The 23,393-nt window shown below is 53.5% G+C and overlaps 1 protein-coding gene across 3 annotated transcripts in view; it reads right to left on the bottom strand.

Moving 5' to 3' along the window:
* Positions 1 to 783: 783 nt before the first annotated feature.
* Positions 784 to 23,393, bottom strand: part of DDX4 (DEAD-box helicase 4) — a 1,871,246-nt gene continuing 1,848,636 nt past the window's right edge. For all 3 annotated transcript variants that reach the window (XM_069627287.1, XM_069627289.1, XM_069627288.1), the window contains exon 22: positions 784 to 1,063. In XM_069627287.1, the coding sequence (XP_069483388.1) occupies positions 989 to 1,063 (75 nt within the window). In that variant the 3' untranslated portion in view covers positions 784 to 988. The remainder of the gene's footprint in view (positions 1,064 to 23,393) is intronic.

The following is a 23,393-nucleotide window of genomic DNA, read 5'->3' as shown; positions in this document are numbered from 1 at the left end:
GCTTTATTAAACCAAAAACAGAGCTTTCCTACCCACAAATGCAGAAAGCTCGAAGAACGAAACACAAGGACAACACTGGAACGTGCGGTAAAGATATGAAGATGGCTGCCAGAGGAGGGGCTTAGGTAGGGGGCAGTCATTGGCTGGGGCAGTATGACCCAGAGCTCAGTGATTGGTTTATAGGCAGAAGGGCGTTTAGAAACGAATCTGAAACCTTTTTTCTTCTACCGAGGATTCACAGCCTGACGACAGGGAATATTCATGAGCATGTGAATCCATGCCAGACCCCATGCTGGAGAATAGAAAGTTCTACAAGCAGTGCGCTGAGCGCATGGAATAAGAAGTACAGGGCATAGTGACGTGGTATATGTACGATGACCAACGTTGCGTCCGGTGTCGACGTCAAAAGCATTGAAGCAAGAAGAGTCGACGGCCGAGCCGAGGTGCATTACGCCCCCCTGTCGAAAAGATCTGAGCAGCCGACGATGGAATGGATATCCATCTAATGAGGACTATGCGGGAGAAAGGCAATACACTGAACTTGTGTTTCTTCAACAGAGTTCAATATGATAAATCATGCAACAGAAGCATCTCGAAATAGGACCTAACAGGAAAAACATCATCCCACAAAAGAAAATACACCCACAACTAGCATGGTGAGGAAAAATAAATCCAGGACTACGAGCCCCCATTGAAGCAGAAGAGACGGAAGTAAGCCATTACAGAAGTAAGTACTCTGTTAACTGTTGAAACTTTCAAAAGAAAAAAGTAAAGAATCAGCGATTTACTCAGCAACATTTTATTATTAACAGACAGCTGCACATTTTACACAGTGCAGCAGATGTCGGCATTATATTAAGAAAAGAAAGTCACAGTTCACATACTATTTAAAACATAACTCAAGTGGCTGAAAAACCTAATCTCTGCAATAATCGGCAAGAACATTTTTTGCTTCAAAGACAGAATATAGACATCTGTTTATTTTGAATTAATCCCATGAAGCATCCTCATCTGCAGCGAAAGCAGACGACTGGGCATACCCTCCAGTATTAAAAGAGGTGTCCTGCAAGAAACACAAAAACATGGATTTGATCCATCACTGAACAATCTCCTACAGTTCAATCACCTGTCAGTGCCAAGGCAGTTTCTGAAGTGTCAACTAGATTTAACTGTACGCTACAAACAATTAATCCCACTTCCATTTAGGCCAGAAAACGTATCTCCCACAAATACGAACATCGATATATTTCATGAATTGAAGGGGTGAATGTAAACATTATTTACCTTCTGTAAAGTTATTTCTGACGTATACAATCTTTCTCTAGGATTCCTCATCTTCGAAGCATTTTTACGTGCAGATGTGACTCCATAAAGCACTGCGCTAATGCCGTTGGTAAAGTAGCACATACATTTTTTTTGAAAAAATTACTTAACCTTCTGTAATGCTCTCGGAAGAAAAAATTATCGCTGTAATTTTCTTTGATGGCCTTCCCCAACTTTGATATTAATCTTCCATTGCAGCTGCTTTTCAGAAACCTTTCGACCATTAGGCAGCGCAGCTCCACCAAACGTCTACATGCTGGACAGGACGTGCGGACCAGTATTTATTGAGGCGCAGCTCCGAATGATCTCAGTTCCACCATTTCTGTCTAGCACTCAGATGCTGAGTGACAGCGGAACCACAGTGTATTAGCTTTCTGCCAAGAAAGGGCAGGCAATGAGGAATCCATGGGAGGAACGGCCATCAGAAGGAACAAGTTACTTACCTGTAACTGTTGTTCTCCAGCATGGGTCTGGCATGGATTCACATGCTCATGAATATTCCCCGTCAGGCCGGGAATCCTCGGTATAGAAAAAAATTCAGTATCTGTTTCGTTTCTGATCTGTCTTTCTTAGTAGTAACCAATCACTGGTCCCTGGGTCATACTGCCCCCAGCAAATGACTGCCCTCTCCCTAAGCCCGGCCTCTGGCAGCCATCCTCAGATTTGGTAGCACGTAAAGTGTCAGTATGACCAAGTGAAGAGCCGCAGATGGGTAGGCGGGAGGGTTTGCATGTGAATCCATGCCAGACCCATGCTGGGGAACAACAGTTACAGGTAAGTTACTTGTTCCTTCTCCAGCATGGGGTCTGGCATGGATTCACATGTTCATTAAGAGAATACATAGCAGTACATGCATGCACAACCATAGGAAGTGGCAAAGGCTCAACATTAAGCATGACATTCAAAACTCAACATTAAGCAACTCTTACCTCCTCACCAGGCTCACCTTAGGCAAACAGGTTGCGCAGCACTGCTTGGCCGACCCTGGACTCCTCCCTGGAGTCCCGATCAACGCAGAAGAATCTTGTGAAGGTGTGCGTCGACCTCCACGTCGCAGCCCTGCAGATGTCCAGCAGGGGCACACCAGACAGGAACGTCGTGGTAGCAGCGATCGCTCTGGTCGAATGGGCTCTCGGAGCCTTCACCGGCGGGAACGATCTGAACATTCCCTTCATGAATTCTTTCACCAGACGATGAGACCACAAAGACGTCCGCCCTGTGGTTCTGGTGTATCGGGAGATCGCAGCAAGATGAATCTTGATGGACGCGTGCGCCAGCCCAGCCTTGGCCAGCGTCAGAAGGTACGGCAGTACCTGGGGAGCCGTAATCCGTAGAGGGTTAATCTGTGCGTGGCACCAGACACACAACCTCTTTCGTTTGTGTCCATAGCATTTAAGAGTTGAGGACGCCCTGGCCTTTGCAAGAACCTCTCTGCAGTCGGCCGGTATGTCGTATCCTCCAAACTCACGCTGCAGGAGCCAGGCCTGCAAGTTCAGCGACTTTGGGTCGTGATGGAGGATGGCGTCTCCTTCCCTGGAGAGAAGATCCGCGTCCGCTGGCAGCTAGATTGACGGGGACGCTGACCGGAACCATATCTGCCTCGGCCACGCAGGTGCGACGAGGATCATCCTGCACAGTGACCTCTTGAGCTGGTTGATGAGCCGGATCAGCAATGGCAATGGAGGGAACGCGTATAGAAGCAGGCCCTCCCAGGGGAACGAGAAAGCATCGCCCATGCTCCTCGGCTGGGGAAACCTGCTGGCGAACCTCCGGCACTTGGAGTTCGTCGCCGTCGCGAACAGATCGATCTGGAGAGTGCCCCACCGTCGGATCCTGTCGTAGTTCCCACTCGTGGCACGAGCGCAGCTCTCTGCTGAGCGAGTCGGCGATGGTGTTTTTTATCCCTGCCAGATGAAACGGCACCAGAAACATCCCTTGGGCCACGGCCCAATGCCACAGAACCTGCGCCTCCTTGGACAGGGCTGGGGACCTGGTTCCGCCCTGCTTCCTGATGTAGAACATGGTGGTGGTGTTGTCGGTGAAGATCCTCACCACCTTGCCCTTGAGGGACGGAAGAAAGGACCTGAGGGCCCAAAACACTGCACGGAGCTCCAGGACGTTGATATGGAGGGACTTCTCCGTCGGAAGCCAAAGGCCACTCGCGGGCAGATTTTCGGTGTGCGCTCCCCACCCTTCCAGGGAGGCATCCGTGGTCACTGTCTCCTGGTGGCCGGGGGTCTGGAAGTCCATGCCCGCCGTCAGATGCGCGCGGGTGCCCCACCACCGGATCGCTCGTCGGAAACTCTCGTAGAGTGTGATCCTCTCCTCGAAGCTGCCCGTCTGGATTCAGCGCTCGTCCAGGAACTCCTGCAACGGGCGCATCCGGAGCCTGCACAGGCGGATGAGGTAAATGCAAGAAGACATCATTCCGAGGAGGGACTTGATGGACATCACTCTGGCCGCGTCCGCAACCAGCATCCGCTGCACCTTGCCCAAGATGGCCCTCGTCCTTTCCTCCGACGGAGAGGCCAGAAGCGACACTGTGTCGAGCTTCGCTCCCAGAAACAGTGCGTCTTGCTCGGGTACCAGGTGGGACTTGGCGTAGTTTATGGAGAATCCCAGGTCCGTGAGTAGTTGTACGGTCCTTGCCGTGTGCTCCACGGCGAGCTCCTCCGTCTTCGCTCGGATGAGCCAGTCGTCCAGGTAGGGGTAGACGTGGATCCCCTCTCGGCGCAGCTGCGCCGCCACCGATGCGAGGCACTTGGTGAACACCCTGGGTGCCGACCTCAATCCGAAAGGAAGGGCTCTGAACTGGTAGTGACGCCCTTGGACCACGAACCTGAGAAACTTTCGGTGTCCCTTTAGGATGGGAATATGGAAGTAGGCATCCTCCAAATCCAACGACGACAGGAAATCGCCCTCCTCCAGCTGACCCAGGACGTGTTGGAGGGTGACCATCCGGAACTTCTGTGCCTTGATAAATTTGTTCAATCGTCGTAGGTCCAGGATGGGATGCCATCCTCCCGTCTTCTTCTTCATGAGGAAGTATCTTGAGTAAACTCCGGAGCCCCGAAGCCTCTTTGGGACGAGCTCGATGGCGCCCTTCTTGAGCATCGCCTTTACCTCCAAGAGAAATCGAGGGACGTGATGTTCTTTCCTGGCCACAGGGGGGACACGCGGGCACCTCTTTAGAAACACGAGCGCGTGACCCTGAGCTAGGTCGTCCAGCACCCAACGGTCGGTGGAGATGGACTCCCACATGCTGACGAAGCTCGCCAGCCGGCCTCCCACCCGGGTGCTTCGGTGGGGGCCCGACCCCACGGCCGGTTCAGTCCTCCTTGGCGACGACGGCGGGGTCCGCCTGACTTGCCTCGTCCCTTGTAAGCTTCCTGTGACAACGAACGGGCCGCTTGACGGTAGGTGGAAAATCTGCCGCTGGAACATTTGGAGGCACCCTGTTTGCCTCCGCCGCTCCGAAAGGGCGGCCGTCGTTGCTGGAGAACACCAAGAGCACGGGCCGTCTCCGTGTCCGTCTTGATGGCTTGTAGGGAATCGTCCACTGTTTTCCCAAACAGGTTGTTTGTCCAAGACTCTGGTCTGCACGTCCTGACGGAAGTCAGTAGCCTTGAGCCATCCACGCCGCCTATGGCACACGCCGTTGCCCAACTGGCGAAATCCAGTGTCAGCGATGTCCGTCGCAATCGTAATGGCGTGGTCCGACGCCACCTCTCCTTCCTGCAAGATCTCTAGGGCTTCCGCCCTCTTGTCGTCTGGTAGGAAGTCCAGCAGGGGGGCCAGTTTGTACCACAACTCCCTGTCGTAGCGGGCTACGATCGCCAAAGCATTGGCCGCCTTAATCGTCGTCGCTGCAGACGAGATGACTCTGAGTCCCATCATGTCTAATTTCTTTCCCTCGCCGTATGGCGGTGAGGTCGACGTAGAGGCCGCGCCCCCCATGCTTTCTTTCTGGCCACCGCGGAGACGACCGAGTCCGGGGTCGGCTGTGCCCGAAGGCACAAGGGGGCCGCGTCCAGGACCCGGTACTTCTCCTCGTACCGATCCCTTCTAGCCGGCGTCATGGATGCGTTCTTGAGGAGGGCGAGGCCCTCATCCCAAATATCATCCAGTAGAGGTACAGAGAGGACCGTCTTCCTCTTGGCCTCGCGCCGTTGATAAAGGAAACCTTCCTTCTTCTCTTCCGGGCAGAGCTGGAAAAGCTCGGATGCCCTGGCTATCATGGAGTGAAACGATCCAATCTCGTCGGGCGGGGAAGCCCGGGTGGGAAGTGACGACGGGAGATCCTCGTCGTAAACCTCGTCGTCTGTACCCGTCGCAGCCGTGTCAGTCCCCGTATCATCCCCACGTGTCGTGGACGGGGAGGAGGGCTGAACAGGGCGCGATGGCTGAAAAGGAGGTGGAGGATGAATCCTTCTTCTCTTAGGGGGAGGGCTCCCAGAAGGGCCTGGCTCCGGGTCCCCCGTCGGGAGCGGTTCCTCCGCTGGTGGTAACGGCAGTCTCGTCCTTATGTCCGAGCATAAGGACTGTATAGCCAACAAAATGGCCGCTGAGTTGTCTTACGGCACTGTTTGAGGGGAGTCCGACGGGCGGTCAGGAGCCCCGTCGGCACCCTCGACGTTCTCGTTGTCTCCTACGTCGGGGTCCCTCCCGACAGGCTGGTCTTCTTCCACACCAACGCCGTGGCTTAAGACTTCGATCAGCTCTTCCTCAGAGGTTGAGGCCGAATCCACGACGACCTCCTTCTTCTCCGTCGGAGGTTTCACGGGGGTCCTGTCGATGGGCATGAAAGAGCACTCCCTCCGCGGTGGCAGGGAGATTCTGAGCCCTGAGGTCGCCACCACTGGTGTAGCCTCCACAGGCTGAGCCAGGGCCGCCGCGACTGTCTCGATAGAGGCCTTGGCCGGATGGATTAAGGCTTTCACCACCTTAGGTGCACTCACCGCCTTCTCCTTGGGGGGAGGGTCACCGCCTCGCTCCCCCTCCGATGGGGCCTTCGAGCTCGACCGGGGTCTCTCCAGGAGCTTCGCCGGGTGCTCGGCCTTCCTCTTACCCGAGCCAGAGCGTTGGCTCGTGGTTGATGGCGCCGGGGACGATGCGCCCTGCCTGGCGCCCGTAGAGCCCGACCGTTCGGCGCTCCCAGTGCCAGCGGACTCGCGGTGCCTTCTGTTGGACCCCCGTCGCCAGGGGGTCCTCAAAGGTCTTAGAAGACCGCTCGGACTTCTTCTCGCCTGACGGGCTCTTCCCTTCCAGCCAGTTGGCGAGACGTTGATGGCGGTCCTTCATGGTCCGCTCCGACATATTACCGGAAAACGCGCAGTCCTTCTCCACGTGCGTCTTGTCCTCATGTAGGCAGTAAAGAGAAAGGGAGTGTTCGTCCTCCCTAAAGACATTCTGAAGCTGGCATCCAGGGCAGACCCTGAACAGATTTCTGGGCGTCGAGCTTCCCTTCTCCTAGGCCATGTCCGAGATGGGCCTGAGAAACTTCTGGAGTCCTCCAAAAGCGTGGCTCGATGAAATCTTCACCCTTGAGGGGCGTAGACGAATCCGACACGGGTCCCCGTTGATCGGAAGAAACGGTGGAGCTTGAGGCTCTTTTGACTGAAAAAAGAGAAATTTTTTGAGCAAAAAACGTGAAAAATAGCACTAACGCTCGAGAGCAATAGCACAAGGATCTCAACACTTGAACGTGCGGTAAAAATCTGAAGATGGCTGCCAGAGGCGGGGCTTAGGTAGAGGGTGTAACGCTCACCTGATTCTCGCAGAGGCGCCGGTCTTGACTGGGCGACTACCGTATCTTCAAAGGTGATGTGCAGCACCCGGTTGGCTCTTTGGGCTGGACCTTTGTGCCCTGTATGCCTGACGTGCAGAGAAGATGTCTGCAGATAGAAAATACGGGGTTAATAAACTGGGGTTATTGGGGTGTCCCTATCTCCTCTTCTCTCCTGTAGACCCCCACAGGTTAACGCTCTCACCTTAGATAAGTGAATGCCGAGCTCTCCATCTGCCTCGGGGCAGGGTGCTGTAACCAGTTTCTTCACTGGATAGGTAGCGCAGGCCTCTTGACTTCAGAGGACTGCTGTCCGTCGTTTACTGCACGAACGGTAAGTTTCGAGTAACTCAAATGTCTTTAAAGTCTTTAATAATGATGTCTCTTGTTTTGCAGGGTTCCGGCGATGGCGGATGACGGGCTGAAGTGAGTTGAAGATGGAGCCCGTGTGATGAATAGAACCGCCTAGAAGAACGCAAGTAAGCGCTTGTTGCCAGCTTCACGATGCGCTCTAACTGTCTTTTATTTTGCAGGTACAAGTTCGGAGCGGCTGCAGGGTGCCGGGATACCCACTGGGTTAGATGTGGAAAGGAGTAATGGCACGTGAGTATTAAAGTTCCCCAATGTCTTTAAACGCACCTTGTTTTGTCTTTCAGATGCGGGATGCAGCGCCGACGGCCTCCGGAGCGTGCAAAGAGTTGGTAAGCTTTTGTCTTTCAGCTGCCGGAATGCAGTGTGAAGAACCCCGGAGCGCACGAAGAGTAGGTAAGCCTTTGCCTTTCAGATGCTGGAATGCTAACCTGCTCTTTCTTGTCTTTATAGGAGTTGCTGAAGACTGGATTCAGGATGGTAAGCCTTTTTCCTTAGGCCCAGGACCGGATGCAGAAGACACGATGAGCGTTCTGCTGCAGAGGGTGCAGAATAACGCAAAGCAAGATTCATCCACCGGGTGTGGTTTAAATAGCCTCCTGTAGTGCTTAGGTGTCTCCTTCCACAGCCACGCCTAAGTAAGAAAAGAGTTCCTGCCTTCCAGAAGAGTACAGTGTTCTGAATCTAGGGAGTGGCTCCAGCCCCACCCAACAGGAAAAGTAGTTCCAAACAGAAGAGGATCAGAGACTCAACTGGCAGGCAAGTAAGCAGCATGGTCTGCTGCAGGTAAGTCCACCCAAGCATTATGAGCCCGGCGCTTCCAGCGCTGGGACTGGGCATATTTATGAGCCTGGTGCCACTGGCGCCAGGACTGGGTCCAAAAGGTCCCAATTGGGACTGGTTGGCACTCGGAACCAGGGTTATGGATCTGCTTCCAAGGGAGTTGGGAAAACCCTGACCTTTTGGAAGCAGAGACCATGACAGAGGGCAGTCATTGGTTACTACTACGAAAGACAGATCAGAAACGAAACTGATAATGATTTTTTCTTTACCGAGGATTCCCAGCCTGACGACGGGGAATATTCATGAGCATGTGAATCCATGCCAGACCCCATGTTGGAGAACCTTTGTGATGGTATGCATCGACCTTCAAGTGGCAGCACTGTAAATATCCATCAGGGGAATATCGGAGAGAAATGGCGCTGTAGCAGCAACAGCCTTTGTTGGGGAGGATTCTCAATGGCTAATTTCCCTTACCTAGCGAGTCCCCCAGCAGCTTTGCTGGATCTCTGGAGTTTATTTTTCCACTTGCTAAGAGTGTACCCCTTTCTTTCCACTCTTACCTGTGTTTTGCCATGTGTATTTCATCTGTTTTTGTGATTGTGGCCTCTGGGGTACACCACTTCGTTGACTTGATGGCTCGCACCGTGGCGATGTTCAGTGCTAATAGCAGAGGTACCTTGCCCAAAATGGCCACAATCTTTCATTCCGAGGAGGCCCCCAACCAGGAGACTGTGTTGAGCCTGGCCCCCAGGAACAGAGCATCCTGCAATGGAATCAAGTAGGACTTCGGATAATTCAGAGAAGCCCAGACCCGTCAGCAGCCGGTCGGTCCGGTCCGTGTGGTCGACAGCAATTTCCCTTGACTTGGCCCGGATGAGCCAGTTGTCAAGGTAAGGGTACTCATTAATCCTTTGCAGACGTAGCTGGGCTGCCACTGGTGCCAGGCACTTCGTAAACACCCTGGGCGCCGACTTCGGTCCGAAAGAAAGAGCCTTGACTTTGAAGTGTTTTCCCTGTACGACGAAGCACAGGAACTGCTGATGCTTCTCGTGAATTGTGACGTGGAAGTAAGCATCCTCCAGATCCAACAACGTTATGAAGTCCCCTTCCTTCAGTTAGCCGTGAAAATGTTGCAACATGACCATCCCAAATTTTTGGCACTTGAGGAACTGGTTTAGTCGCTGCAGGTCGAGAATGGTCCTCCAGCCCCCAGTCTGCTTTCTTACTAAGTAGTGTCTGGAGTAAACTCCGGCGCCCCGGAGTCGCTTTGGAACGTGCTCTATCGCCCCTTTTCTTAGCATGGCCTGTACCCCCTGCCGGAGTTAAGCAGTGTGCTGCTCCTGCCGGGCCCCCAGTTGTATCCGCGGACACTTCGGTTGGAACTGCACAGTGTGTCCGTGGGCGAGAACGTCCAGCACCCCTTGGTCGGTGGAGATCATCTTCCACTCGCTGATGAAGCCCGCCAGCCGGGCCCCCCCGGGGTGCATGGGAGGGGGCCTGATGTCCGGGCCGGTTCAGTCCTGCTTTGGGCCCTGTATCCCACCTTGGGAACGACGGCGGCCACCTCAGAATGCCTTAGCATGACCCCTGTAGGCCTCCTCGGTCATGGAGTGGGGGAGGTGGTGCGCGCAGAGCGACGGGAGGAAGACGATCCGCTGCCAAAACCCTTTGGCGGTCTTCCGAATTTGCTTCCTGAGGCACGAAAGGAATGGCGGTGCTGCAGAAGGGTGCTTGGGGCCCAGGCAGTCTCCGTGTCGGTCTTGATGGCTTGCAACGAGTCATCAACAGCCTTCCCAAAAAGATTATCCCTGTCGAAAGGCATGTCCAGGACCCTTGACTGAACTTCCCTGCTGAAAGTTGGTGGTTTTCAACAGCCACAACGACAGGCAGACAACGTTCTCCATCTGGCGGAACCCAATGTCCGTGATGTCTAGGGCCACGGTGATGGCATGGTCCGATGCCACTTCGCCCTTCTAGAGTATCTCCAGAGGCTCGATCTGCTTGTCATCGGGGAGGAATTCCAGCAACAGGGCCATCTTGTACCACAGCTCCCCTTCATGCCTGGCCAGGATCGCAAACTCATTTGCTGCCTTGACTGTCGTTGCTGCCGAGTAAATCACCTTTCACCCCATTGCGCCCAACTTCTTCCCCTCGCTGTCCGGTGGAACGGAGGCTGATGAAGGATTTGAGTACTTCTTCCTTGCAGTCGCCGAGACAACCGATTATGGGGAGGGCTGCGATCGCAGGCACATGGGTGCGGACTCCGGCACCTGGTACTATTTCTGCAGCCTGTCTCTTTTAGCCGGGGCTGAGGTGGGATTCTTCATCAGCGCCAGGCCCTCATCCCAAGCCTCATCTAGGAGAGGCACTGCCAGAATGTTCTTCCTCTTAGCCTCCCGCCGCTGGCATAGGAATCCTTCAGACGTCAGCTGGAAGAACTCAGATGCACGGGTGACCATGGAGTGGAATGAACCCATTTAGTCCGGTGGAGATGCTCTCGGTGGCGGGGACACTCCGCCATCGTCCGTATCAGCCCCTGTATCGCTAGGGCGTTAGGATGTGTGAGGCGACTGATGAGGTGGCGTGGGGTGCCGCTTGCTCTTCTTTGCAGGCGGTTGGCCCGGTGTCACTGGTGCCGTCGGCATCCTCTTCTGCATCTACGACACCAGCGTGCGGAGAGTGGACCGGATGGAACAAGTTACTTACCTGTAACTGTTGTTCTCCAGCATGGGTCTGGCATGGATTCACATGCTCATGAATATTCCCCGTCGTCAGGCTGGGAATCCTCGGTAAAGAAAAAACCAGTATCAGTTTCGTTTCTGATCTGTCTTTCGTAGTAATAACCAATCACTGGTCTCTGCGTCATACTGACCACAGCCAATGACTGCCCTCTACCTAAGCACCGCCTCTGGCAGCCATCTTCAGATTTGGAAGCACGTGAAGTGGCAGTATGACCAAATGAAGAGCCGCAGAGGGGTAGGCGGGAGGGTTCGCATGTGAATCCATGCCAGACCCATGCTGGAGAACAACAGTTACAGGTAAGTAACTTGTTCCTTCTCCAGCATGGGGTCTGGCATGGATTCACATGCTCATGAATAAAGAATACATAGCAGTACACACATGCACAACCACAGGAGGTGGCAAAGGCTCAACATTAAGCATTACATCAAACTCAACATTAAGCATCTTACCTCCTCACCAGGCTCACCTCAGGCGAACAGGTTGCGCAGCACTGCTTGGCCGACCCTGGACTCCTCCCTGGAATCCCGGTCGACGCAGTAGAATTTCGTGAAGGTGTGCGTCGACCTCCACGTAGCAGCCCTGCATATGTCCAGCAGGGGCACACCAGATAGGAACGCCGTGGTAGCTGCGATCGCTCTGGTGGAATGGGCTCTCGGACGGCCAGGCAGCGGTCGGTTTGCCAACCGGTGACAGTACATGATACAGCCGGAGAGCCATCTGGAAATGGAAGCCTTTGAGAGAGCCTTCCCCTGATTGACAGGTCCAAAGTTCACAAAGAGTTGTGACGTCTTCCGAAAACACTTCGTGCGGTCTACGTAGAACTTCAGCGCTCTAGCCACATCCAGCGAGTGCAAAGTCCTCTCAGACGGCGACGAAGGCGACGGGAAGAACACAGGCAACACCAAGGGTTCGTTGAGATGGAAGTCCAACGGTACCTTGGGTGGGGTGCGTCCTGAGCACTACCCTCGTGCCGTGAAAAGTCAAGTACGGGGCCTTGCAGGAAAGGGCCTAGATCTCACCCACTCGTCGTGCGGAGGTGATGGCCACAAGAAACGCTGTTTTCCACGACAGAAATTTCAACGGAGCCGAGTGCAGAGGCTCGAACGGAGGTCCCATGAGCTTGGACAGCACCACGTTGAGCTCCCACGCCGGGGCCGGAGCCTTCACCGGCGGGAACGATCTGAACAGTCCCTTCATGAACTCTTTCACCAGAGGATGAGACCACAAGGACGTCCGCCCCGTGGTTCTGGTGTATTGGGAGATCGCAGCAAGATGAATCTTGATGGACGCGTGTGCCAGTCCAGCTTTGGCCAGCGTCAGCAGGTACGGCAGTACTTGGGGAGCCGTAATCCGTAGAGGGTTAATCTTCTGTGCGTGGCACCAGACAGAGAACCTCTTCCATTTGTGTCCGTAGCATTTAAGAGTCGAGGACGCCCTGGCCTTTGCAAGAACCTCTCTGCAGTCGGCCGGTATGTCGTATCCTCCAAACTCTAGCGCTGCAGGAGCCAGGCCTGCAAGTTCAGTGATTTCGGGTCGTGGTGGAGGATGGCGCCTCCTTCCCTGGAGAGTAGATCCGCGTCCACCGGCAGCTTGATTGGCAGGGACGCTGACAAGTCCAGAAGGTCCGGGAACCATATCTGCCTCGGCCACGCAGGTGCGACGAGGATCATCCTGCACCGTGACCTCTTGAGCTGGTTGACGAGCCGGATTAGCAGCGGCAAAGGTGGGAACGCGTAGAGGAACAGGCCCTCCCAGGGGAACGAGAAAGCATCGTCCATGCTCCTCGCCTGGGGAAACCTGCTGGCGAACCTCAGGCACTTGGAGTTCGTCGCCGTCGCGAACAGGTCGATCTGGGGTGTGCCCCACCGTCGGAAGAGGCGATCCACTAGATCCTGCCGTAGCTCCCACTCGTGGCACGAGCGCAGCTCCCTGCTAAGCGAGTCGGCGATGGTGTTTTTTTATCCCTGCCAGATGAAACGGCACCAGAAACATCCTTTGGGCGACGGCCCAATGCCACAGGTCCTGCGCCTCCTTGGACAGTGCTGGGGACCTGGTTCCGCCCTGTTTCCTGATGTAAAACATGGTGGTGGTGTTGTCGGTGAAGATCCTCACCACCTTGCCCTTGAGGGACGGAAGGAAGGACCTGAGGGCCCAAAACACTGCACGGAGCTCCAGGATGTTGATATGTAGGGATTTCTCCGTCGGGAGTTAAAGGCCTCTTGCGTGCAGATTTTCGGTGTGCGCTCCCCACCCTTCCAGGGAGGCATCCGTGGTCCCTGTCTCCTGGTGGGCTGGGGTCTGGAAGTCCATGCCCGCCGTCAGATGCGCGCGGGTGCCCCACCACCGGATCGCTCGTCGGAAACTCTCGTCAAGTGTGATCCTTTCCTCGAAGCTGCCCGTCGTTTGGATCCAGCACGCCTCCAGGAACTCCTGCAACGGGCGCATCCGGAGCCTGCACATGGGAATGAGGTAGATGCAGGAAGACATCATTCCGAGGAGGGACTCGATGGACCTCACCTTGGCCGCGTCGGCCACCAACATCCGCTGCACCTTGCCCAGGATGGTCCTGGTCCTCTCCTCCGACGGGGAGGCCAGAAGGGACACTGTGTTGAGCCTCGCTCCCAGAAACAGAGCGTCTTGTGCGGGTACCAGGTGGGATTTGGCGTAGTTCACGGAGAATCCCAAGTCCGTGAGAAGTTGGACGGTCCTTGCCGTGTGAACCACAGCGAGCTCCCTCGTCTTGGCTCGGATGAGCCAGTCGCCCAGGTAGGGGTAGACGTGGATCCCTTCGCGGCGCAGCTGCGCCGCCACCGGTGCGAGGCACTTGGTGAACACCTTGGGTGCCGACCGTAGTCCGAAGGGGAGGGCTTTGAACTGGTAATGACGCCCTTGGACCACAAACCTGAGGAATTTTCGGTGCCCCTTTAGGATGGGAATATGGAAGTAGGCATCCTCCAAATCCAACGACGACAGGAAGTCTCCTTCCTCCAGCTGACCCAGGACGTGCTGGAGGGTGACCATCCGGAACTTTTGCGCCTTGATGAACTTGTTCAGACGTCGCATTTCCAGGATGGGGCGCCATCCCCCCGTCTTCTTCACGAGGAAGTATCTCGAGTAAACTCCGGAGCACCGAAGCCTCTTTGGGACGAGTTCGATGGCGCCCTTCCTGAGCATCGCCTTTACCTCCAGGAGAAGTTGAGGGTCGTGAAGTTCTTTCCTGGCCACGGGGGGGGACGCGCGGACACCTTCTTTGAAACTCGAGCGCGTGGCCCCGGGCCAAGGCGTCCAGCACCCAACGGTCGGTGGAGATGGACTCCCACACGCTGACGAAGCTCGCCAGCCGGCCTCCCACCGGGGTGCTTCGATGGGGGCCCGACCCCACGGCCGGTTCAATCCTGCTTCGACGAGGCTTTGCCGCCTTGACCTCCTTGGCGACGACGGCGGGGTCCGCCAGACTTGCCTCGTCCTCTGTAGGCCTCCTGAGATGACGAGCGTGCCGCTTGACAGTAGGTGGAGAAACCGCCGCCGGAACCTTTGGAGGCGCCCTTGCCTCCGCTGCTCCGAAAGGGCGTCCGTCGCTGTTGCAGAACTCCAAGGGCCCGGGCCGTCTCGGTGTCCGCTTTAATGGCCTGAAGGGAATCATCCACTGTTTTCACAAACAGGTTGTTCCCATCGAAGGGCATGTCCAGGACTCTGGTCTGAACGTCTTGACGGAAGTCCGTAGCCTTGAGCCATCCACGCCGCCTAAGGCAAACGCCGTTGCCTAACTGGCGGAACCCAGTGTCGGCGATGTCAGTCGCAACGGTAATGGCGTGGTCCGAAGCCACCTCACCTTCCTGCAGGATCTCCAGGGCCTCTGCCCTCTTGTCGTCCGGCAAGAAGTCCAGCAGGGGAGCCAGTTTGTACCAGAGCTCCCTGTCGTAGCGGGCCACGATAGCCAAGGCGTTGGCCGCTTTAATCCTCGTCGCTGCAGACGAGATGACTCGGCTTCCCATTGCGTCCAATTTCTTTCCCTCGCCGTCCGGTGGGGAAGTCGATGTGGAGGCCGCACCCCCCCCCGCTTTTTTCCTGGCCGCCGCGGAGACGACGGAGTCCGGGGTAGGCTGCGCCCGGAGGCACAGGGGGGGCCGTGTCCGGGACCCGGTACTTTTTCTCGTACCGGTCTCTTCTAGCTGGCGTCGTGGAAGGGTTCTTGAGGAGGGTGAGGCCCTCATCCCAAATGTCGTCCAATAGAGGCACTGCGAGGACCGTCTTCCTCTTGGCCTCGCGCCGCTGATAAAGGAAACCTTCCTTCTTCTCCTCAGGGCAGAGTTGGAAAAGCTTGGATGCCCTGGTGATCATGGAGTGGAACGAACCAATCTCGTCGGGCGGAGAAGCCCTGGTGGGAGGCGACGACGGTACATCCTCGTCGTATACCTCGTCGTCCGTACCCGTCGCTGCCGTGTCAGTCCCCGTATCATCCCCTCGGGTGGACGGGGAGGAGGGCTGGAAGGGGCGCGACGGCTGAAAAGGAGGCGGAGGGTGGATCCTTCTTTTCTTGGTAGGGGGAACACCAGAAGGTCCCGGTTCTGGGTCCCCCGACGGGAGAGGTTCCGTCGGCAACGGTAGTCTCGTCCTTATCTCTGAGCATAAGGACTGTATAGCCAACAAAATGGCCACCGAGTTGTCTCACGGCGCTGGCAGAGGGGAATCCGACGGGCGATCATGGGCCCCGTCGGTACCCTCGACGATGTCGTCGTCACCTGCGTCGGGATCCATCCCGACGGGCCGGTCTTCTTCCACGCCGAGGCCGTGGCTTAAGACCTCGACCAGCTCCTCCTCCGAGGTTGAGGCCGAATCTACGACGACGCCCTGCCCCCCCTTATTCTTCCCCACGGGGGATTTCACGGGGGTCCTATCGATGGGCACAAAAGAGGACTCCCTCCGAGGTGGCAGGGAGACTGAGCCCCGAGGTCGCCACCACTGGTGTAGCCTCCACAGGCTGAGCCAGGGCCGCCGCGACAGTTTCGATAGAGGGCTTGGCCGGATGGATTAAGGCCTTCACCACCTTAGGTGCGTTCATCGCCTTATCCTTGAGGGGGGGGACACTGCCTCGCTCCCCCTCCGCCTTCGAGCTCGACCGGGGCCTCTCCAGGAGCCTCGCCGGGTGCTCGGCCTTCCTCTTACCCGACCCAGAGCGTTGGCTCGTGGTTGATGGTGCCAGGGAGGGTGCGCCCAGCCTGGCGCCCGTAGAGCCCGACCGTTCGGCGCTCCCGGTGCCAGCAGACTCGCGGTGCTTGGCCTTATGTTGGACCCCCATCGCCGGGGCGTCCTCAAAGGTCTTAGAAGACCGCTCGGATTTCTTCCTCTTCTCGCCGGATGGGCTCTTCCCTTCCAGCCAGTTGGCGAGACGTTGATGGCGGTCCTTCATGGTCCGCTCCGACATGTTGCCGCAAAACGCACAGTCCTTCTCCACGTGCGTCTTGTCCTCATGTAGGCAGTAAAGACAAAAAGAGTGTTCGTCCTCCTTGAAGACGTTCTGCAGCTGGCATCCAGGGCAGACCCTGAACAGCTTTCCGGGCGTCGAGCTTCCCTTCTCCTGGGCCATGACCGGGCCTGAGAACTTCTGGAGTCCTCCAAAAGCGTAGCTCGACGAAATCTTCACCCTTGAGGGGCGCAGACGAATCCGACACGGGTCCCCGTTGATCGGATGGAGAGTCGGTGGAGCTTGAGGCTCTTTTGACCGAAAAAATGAAGTTTTTGAGAAAAAACGTGAAAAAATAGCACTAACGCTCGAGAGCAATAGCATGAGGATCCCAACACATGAACGTGCGGTAAAAATCTGAAGATGGCTGCCAGAGGCGGTGCTTAGGTAGAGGGCAGTCATTGGCTGTGGTCAGTATGACGCAGAGACCAGTGATTGGTTATTACTACGAAAGACAGATCAGAAACGAAACTGATACTGGTTTTTTCTTTACCAAGGATTCCCAGCCTGACGACGGGGAATATTCATGAGCATGTGAATCCATGCCAGACCCCATGCTGGAGAAGCCCAAATACACATCTCTGGGAAGTGGAGGAGTAGGCATGCTGGGCCCAGCGCCTACGTCGTCATCGGCTTTGCTGTTGTCCCCATCGACGGGATCACAGTCTTCCTCTTCGCCGTTTCCGTTGTCATTCCCCCACGTATTCCACAATTGTGTGAAACGTAAACCATGTCCTAGTTGTCAGATGACGAAATAACTGTCTTGGAGTACCGTAGAGGCCTCTACTCTCGCCTCGCCCCCGCTCTTTGCATCCTGATGGGTTGCAGCCAGGCTCAGGGCAGGCATCCTATTCTCCACCGGTTTGGCCAAAACCTCCCACCTGAGAGGAAGGACCACTCTGGGCATAGCCGTGGACCCCTGGACAGGGTCAGCCCCTTTTGCCTTTGAGAAGGCTGCTTCAACCAGCTCGATTGACGAGGACGATTTCTCTTGGGCCACCTGGACCTTCAAGGGAAAGTCGGTCACCTTACTCAGACCCTTGGCAGTCTACAGCTTCTCCGCAGCTTCCCCGGGTTAGCCGACTTCCTCTTCCAGGAGGAGCTGGAGCGATGGCTTGAGATCGAAGTAGATAGTGATGTCGATAGCGCCCTGCTCGTCGCAGAACCCAATTGCGTGACAACCCCGATGGAAACAGACTTGCGGTGCTTGGTCTCGTCTTGGAACCCCACCTGGAACCTCAAATGACTTATGATCCTGCTCCTTGGACCGGTCAGTCCTGGTTGAGTAATGCGCCTGCTTGCCGCCCAGGTAGAGGCCTTGGCATTGAGCCACGCCGCCAATCTGCTGTGCCGATCCTTCATGGTGCGTTTGGTGAATACCAGGCAAATCTCGCAATTCACCTCCTTGTGGTCCGATGGAGACAGTAGAGGCACTGGGGATGTTTGTCCTCCACAAAAACACTGAAAAGATGCATCCGCCAGCCTTCTTAGGATTACTTGTAAGGTTTATTACAGCTTCTTAAATACCTTTACAAGCAGTTACTTAGGTTACCAGCAAGCTACATATAGGACAATAACACTGGCGACCCACCACCCAGGTAGAGGTCTAACCAACTGACCAGGCTAGAACATTCATCCATACATTCCAACATTCAGCCATCAACACTCCACTTGACATCACAACATTCTTTCTTGCACAGGCAAGCCATACACAACACATCTCCCCCTTTGCATTAGCATAACACACACAACAAAGCGCTACCCAGCGCTAGCCAACACACACCAAACACTACAGAACACACCTCCACATGCCATTCACACGGACTCATATCACCAGGGCATGCACACAACGCGTGCACTTACACTCAGCCACTCACAACACACCTGATGCGCTGGCCAGGCAGACCGAAGTCAAAAACCAATGGCACTGTAACACTCTGGACCCTGATGAAGGTAGGTTGAGTCGTATATGAACATACAGTACAACCAAGAACAGCTGTGTGGAAAAAAAAAACAAAATTGATGTGGTGCAAGACCACTGAAATCAAAGTACATGTGTGAACCAGCATGACTATTACCACAGTCATACCCACACCATACCCGGGGGCGCTACCACCCAACACACATACCTTGCTTAACCATTTGAGACTTCAACCGCAGTCACACCCTGACTCTGAATGGGGGCGCTACCACCCAAAACTAGAAACCTTTGACCCGGCATGACACATACCACAGTCACACCCACAGAACTGGTGGCGCTACCACCACTAACACACATGTTATATAACCTGCGTGACAACTACAGTCACGCCCACACTCCAACTGGGGGCCCTACCACCTATGTCCAACGTAAATTTGTATGTCCCTGGGTGACTTAAATCCACAATCACCCCAAGATACCCTGTCTAATATACTGAACTGGCACTTTTCATATCAGTAGCGTAACCAGACTCGTAGGTATGGCACTGTTCGGCAGAATCCCGTGCAGTTCCCTTAGGGAGCACTACAGAAGATTAAGACTACAGGTATGAGCAATAAATCCCCTTTGGTATCAGTCTGTACCACAAAGGTTTAGTTGGTAGCTGTGGCTAAGCAGTCAGACTTATCTCAAGAAGGAGATGAGCAGTATTCAGGGTTTACACAATAGGTCTACAGTACTATGGCACAAGGAAACACTGACCAAAGCTTTGTATTAAAAAGAATATGTATATTTTACACACGTCTAGTTCAATACCATAATCACAGTTAATAAAGCAAGTTCAAATCAGTCAAGAAAAGTATACACAACTCCCTCGTTAACTTGTAGACAAGTTTGAGCAAGAATGAAAACTGAGCAAAATGGCACAGTGAAACCAAACACAAATGGCACTCTAGCAATTTCTCACAAGGGAGGGAAAGTGCAAGTTATACAGGAATATCTTCTTACACACCCTAGCAACACTACCCATAAGTTTGTGAACAAGTTTCGTACTTAAATGAAAACAGAGCAAAATGTCACTTCACAAGTTTTAAAAGTGGGAAGAAAAAGGTGGTTATAAGAAGTAGGTGCACCAACACAGTTCTTGTTGAGAAGCAATCTAGAGAAGGCAGTTCTAACAAATGTAGCCAGAGTCAATAGGCCTGTACCAGAGTCAGTGGTACAGGGCAAAGGGCCCAGGAGAAAAATGTTCTTGTAGCTGCAGTCAAGTCTTTGGTTAAAAAGGTGGATGCAGAAGATGAAAGAAAGTTTAGAAAATAGGGACAGCCAACCCAACAGGTAGGTAAAGGATTTAAAACACCTTTATCACTACAACGCGAAAAGGGCGGCCTGGCGGAACAATGTACCTTGAAATGTAGAAGAGGCTCCTGCGGCGGCAGTTGTTCCTGGCAGTTCCTGCAGTTCGGGTGATGCAGCAGAGGAAGAGGGACTCTCGTCGTGGAGGAAGGTTCGAGTTACTGCACTGCTCAGGGATGAAACCAGCCGTGGTGCTGCCCAACGAATAAAAGGTACGCTCCTTTAAATCGCGGTCTGGGTAGACGGGTGCCTGGCTATTCGGTCTCCGAGTAAAGGTACTGGCGATTCGACCAAGGCAGGTCCAGGAAGGCGATTGGCAAACTGGTTGGCCCCACCAGTTTAAGGGAAGAAGGCTCTTGCAGATGAAGATCTTCTCTCGTCGTGTGGAGAAAAGTGGTGAGACGCTGCAGCAGGGCTTCACTGGTGGTTCAGTCGTGGCAGATGTATTTGGCTTCTATCCTCTTTGGCTTCTTAGTTCCAGTGGCAACGTCTTGCTCTTCCAGTCCTCAGGACCCTGCTTTTATGCAAAAAGATCCCCATTCATACAGCCTAGCTGTCACTCACACAGTGGAGTCGTTATCTTGGCGGGAGACACTCCAGCCTATCAGGGCAGAGCCGCCCGGCTCACCACTTAGCATGTTTGAGGGACAGCTAGGACTGATGAATGGGGGTTTTCTGCATAAAAGCAGGGATTTGAGGACTGGAACTTCAGAAGTCGCCACAGGACCTAAAGAATCCGAAGAGGGAGAAGCTGAGCCGACCTGCAACAACGATACCACCGGTGGAGCCCAGCTGAACCGCCTCACCACTTCCTGGCGACAGAGAATATCTTCACCCTGGAGAGTCTTCTTCCTTTGAACTGGTGGGGTTAACCAGTTCGCCCTCTTTTCGCCTTCCTGGATTGTCTCGTGGTCGAATCGCCCGTGCCAAGCACCAGGGCGGCTTCACCACTACTGCGAATAAAAGGGTAGTACCTTTTAACCGAGAAACTCCGCAGCTAGTTTCTTCCCTGGCAACGACCTCCAGCTTTCCTCCACGTCGAGATCTTCTCTTCCCCTGGACGAAGCACCGACTTGCAACCGCTGCCAGGAACAACTGCCCCCGCTGGAGCTTTCTTACCATTTCAGGTACTGTGTCCCGCCTGGTCTCCCTTGCAACAGACTGTTCAAGGTGTCCCGTAAATCCTTGACTCTCTATCCTGGGGTGACCTGGGACCTGTTAACTAACTTTTCTGAACTGATCCTACTCCTTTTGAACTATCTGCAAAGACTTAAAGTGTACTTCAACTGCGTGATCTTGGGCACATTCCGCCTTGCTCTCTCCAAGAGTGGGCCTGGCCTATGAACTTTCTTGCTCTACAGAAGACTGCCTTTCCTAACTTGCTGTGGTTCTTTTAAAAGTGTTGGTATTGTGTGCTTTTCTAATTCTGCCCCCCCCCCCTTTTTAAATAATTATTGGAGTGCCATCTCGGTTAAGCGCTCACCTCTATATTTGATAATAAGTGGTGTTCTTTCCCTAAGACTTGTCGAATAATTAATCAGGGAGGTGTATATATTTCTAATGACTGTTTGAACCTGCTTGACATATTAGTGCCAGTGTATTATTACAAGTGTGTTTTTAAATAAATAATTATATACTTGTATACCAAAGCTCTGGTCTGTGTTTGCTTGTACTACTGTATTTTTGTACCTAATGTGTATACTCTATATACTGCCTAACTCTTCTTGAAAGAAGTCTGACTGCTCAGCCACAGCTACCGGGTAAATCTGGGTGGTGCAGACTGCTACCAATTGGGTTTACTGCCAACACCTGTAGTCTTAAACTTTTTGCAGTGGTCCCTAAGGGAACTGCACAGGTTTCTGCTTAACACCCCCTTTTTGAAGATCGGGACGATCACCGATTTGGTCCAAGAGTCGTGGATTGTTTTTCTTCCTCTACAGACTTAGCTGGTAAGGTCTGCCCAGTCGTCCGGATATTGTTTTAAATCGCAGTTAGCGAGTCTGTCTGGCCCGGGGGCTCTTGACGACTTCAGTTTTTTTGTTTGATGTCGACGCTCTCTGTCTGGTCCACCGAAACTGTCATTCAGTCGCTTGATTACGTTGTTGTTTCCTTTTACTGATTCAAACAACTTCAGGAAGTGAGCGGTCCATTTTTCTTCCGATACTGGGTTGATCATATGCGAATTTAGATGCTTGTTCGGTTTGTTGATGAGTGACCAGAAATCTCGGTATTTTTTTGTTGGACAGTCTTCAACATCTCCTCAGCGTCCGACTGGTATAAGAGACATCTCGAATTTCTCAGCCATTGCTTGTAATTTCTTGTTCCAGAGATGAGGTTTTCCCAAAGTATGGGTAGATTCAAGCTTACAGCCTCTCTTTTTAGTTTTCTTAGAAATCTGTCTTTGATAACCAGGGTCGTGTTGTACTCATGAATATAGCGATTACTGAAGTTGTTGAAATTCTTCTTAGGTTTTTTGAAGGCAAGAAGAAGGGGAATGTAGCTGGATCTGGCCGCTCTTTCTTGCGATGCAGGGTCAGACGTTAAGTTGTTGAATTGGTCTGTGAGCTTACGAACGGCTGACGCAATCATACGTATGAAGGGGCCCCTGAGGGACCCTCGAATGTGGAAACAAGGCAAAGTCACCACACACGAATAGATACGCCAAACACAAGGTTCCGTTCCCAAAATCTAGGGTTTATTGCAATACAAAATAGTCCCAATTGGCCAAGTGGTCTCACGCCCCGCGATGTGTGTCTAAACAGACCTCAGGGGACGCAAGCAACGAAAGAACGTACATTAGTTACATATATACAAAAGGAGCACCTTACAATCAGCAATGACACAGTATGACACATTTGATACCAACCCCAATTCATTTCCCTTTGAATTGGAGGCGATGATTGACCAGTGTGACAAATATGACACCTTAGACCACCATATTTAGTAACAGGTTGCAATCTCCAGTTTTACAGACATCATTCTTTGTTTGCGAGAACACAGCGCTTCTGTTTCTCATAGGCAAGCTGTGCGTAGGAGACTGGCGCATACCAGGCCTCCCAATCTCTAAGTTTCGATTCTCGCTCTGAAGGTCAGCCCGCTCTCCGGGCCACACTGGGCTCAGAAAGGGGGGCCGTAAAGAAGAACATAATTCAACTCTTTAAATGCTAGTTTCGTACATTGCTATTCTTTCAAGAGACTCGCTGGCATTTATGTACTGATTAAATGCCTTACTCCCTGTCTTCAAGGATATATGAAGGAGGGAATCGGGCATTTCTGTCTGGCTCTCCAGTGTAATGTTTCAACATGTTTTCGTAGCCTTGGACCACTGAAGCGAAATAATATCTACAGCAAAGCAGTTTTACAGGAGGCAAAGAGGCAACGTTAAAGAGAACAGAGAGAAAACAAAATGGTGATTCTAGTCATCTTAAAATGGATGAACTCTAGCTGGGCCAATAGCTACGCAATAACTAATGAGCATGTATTCTTAACACTTTAAAATGAGGCGATTGGTCTTCGGCAAACCAATTATCCTACATCTCCTTCCACTCAAGGGGTGTCCAGTTTTCCTGGCTTGACATGTAGACGAGTTTGTTGTGAATTTGTCTCAACTAGCGGTTCATAAGATTGCAGTTGTCGTGCTTTACTTCTGCATA

This window comes from Ambystoma mexicanum, chromosome 6p (genome assembly GCF_040938575.1).
Source record: "Ambystoma mexicanum isolate Mex_15411 chromosome 6p, UKY_AmexF1_1, whole genome shotgun sequence".
In the NCBI taxonomy this organism is placed as follows: domain Eukaryota; kingdom Metazoa; phylum Chordata; class Amphibia; order Caudata; family Ambystomatidae; genus Ambystoma; species Ambystoma mexicanum.
The sequence above is the reverse complement of the archived record's forward strand: the minus strand, read 5'-3'. Positions and strand labels throughout refer to the sequence as shown.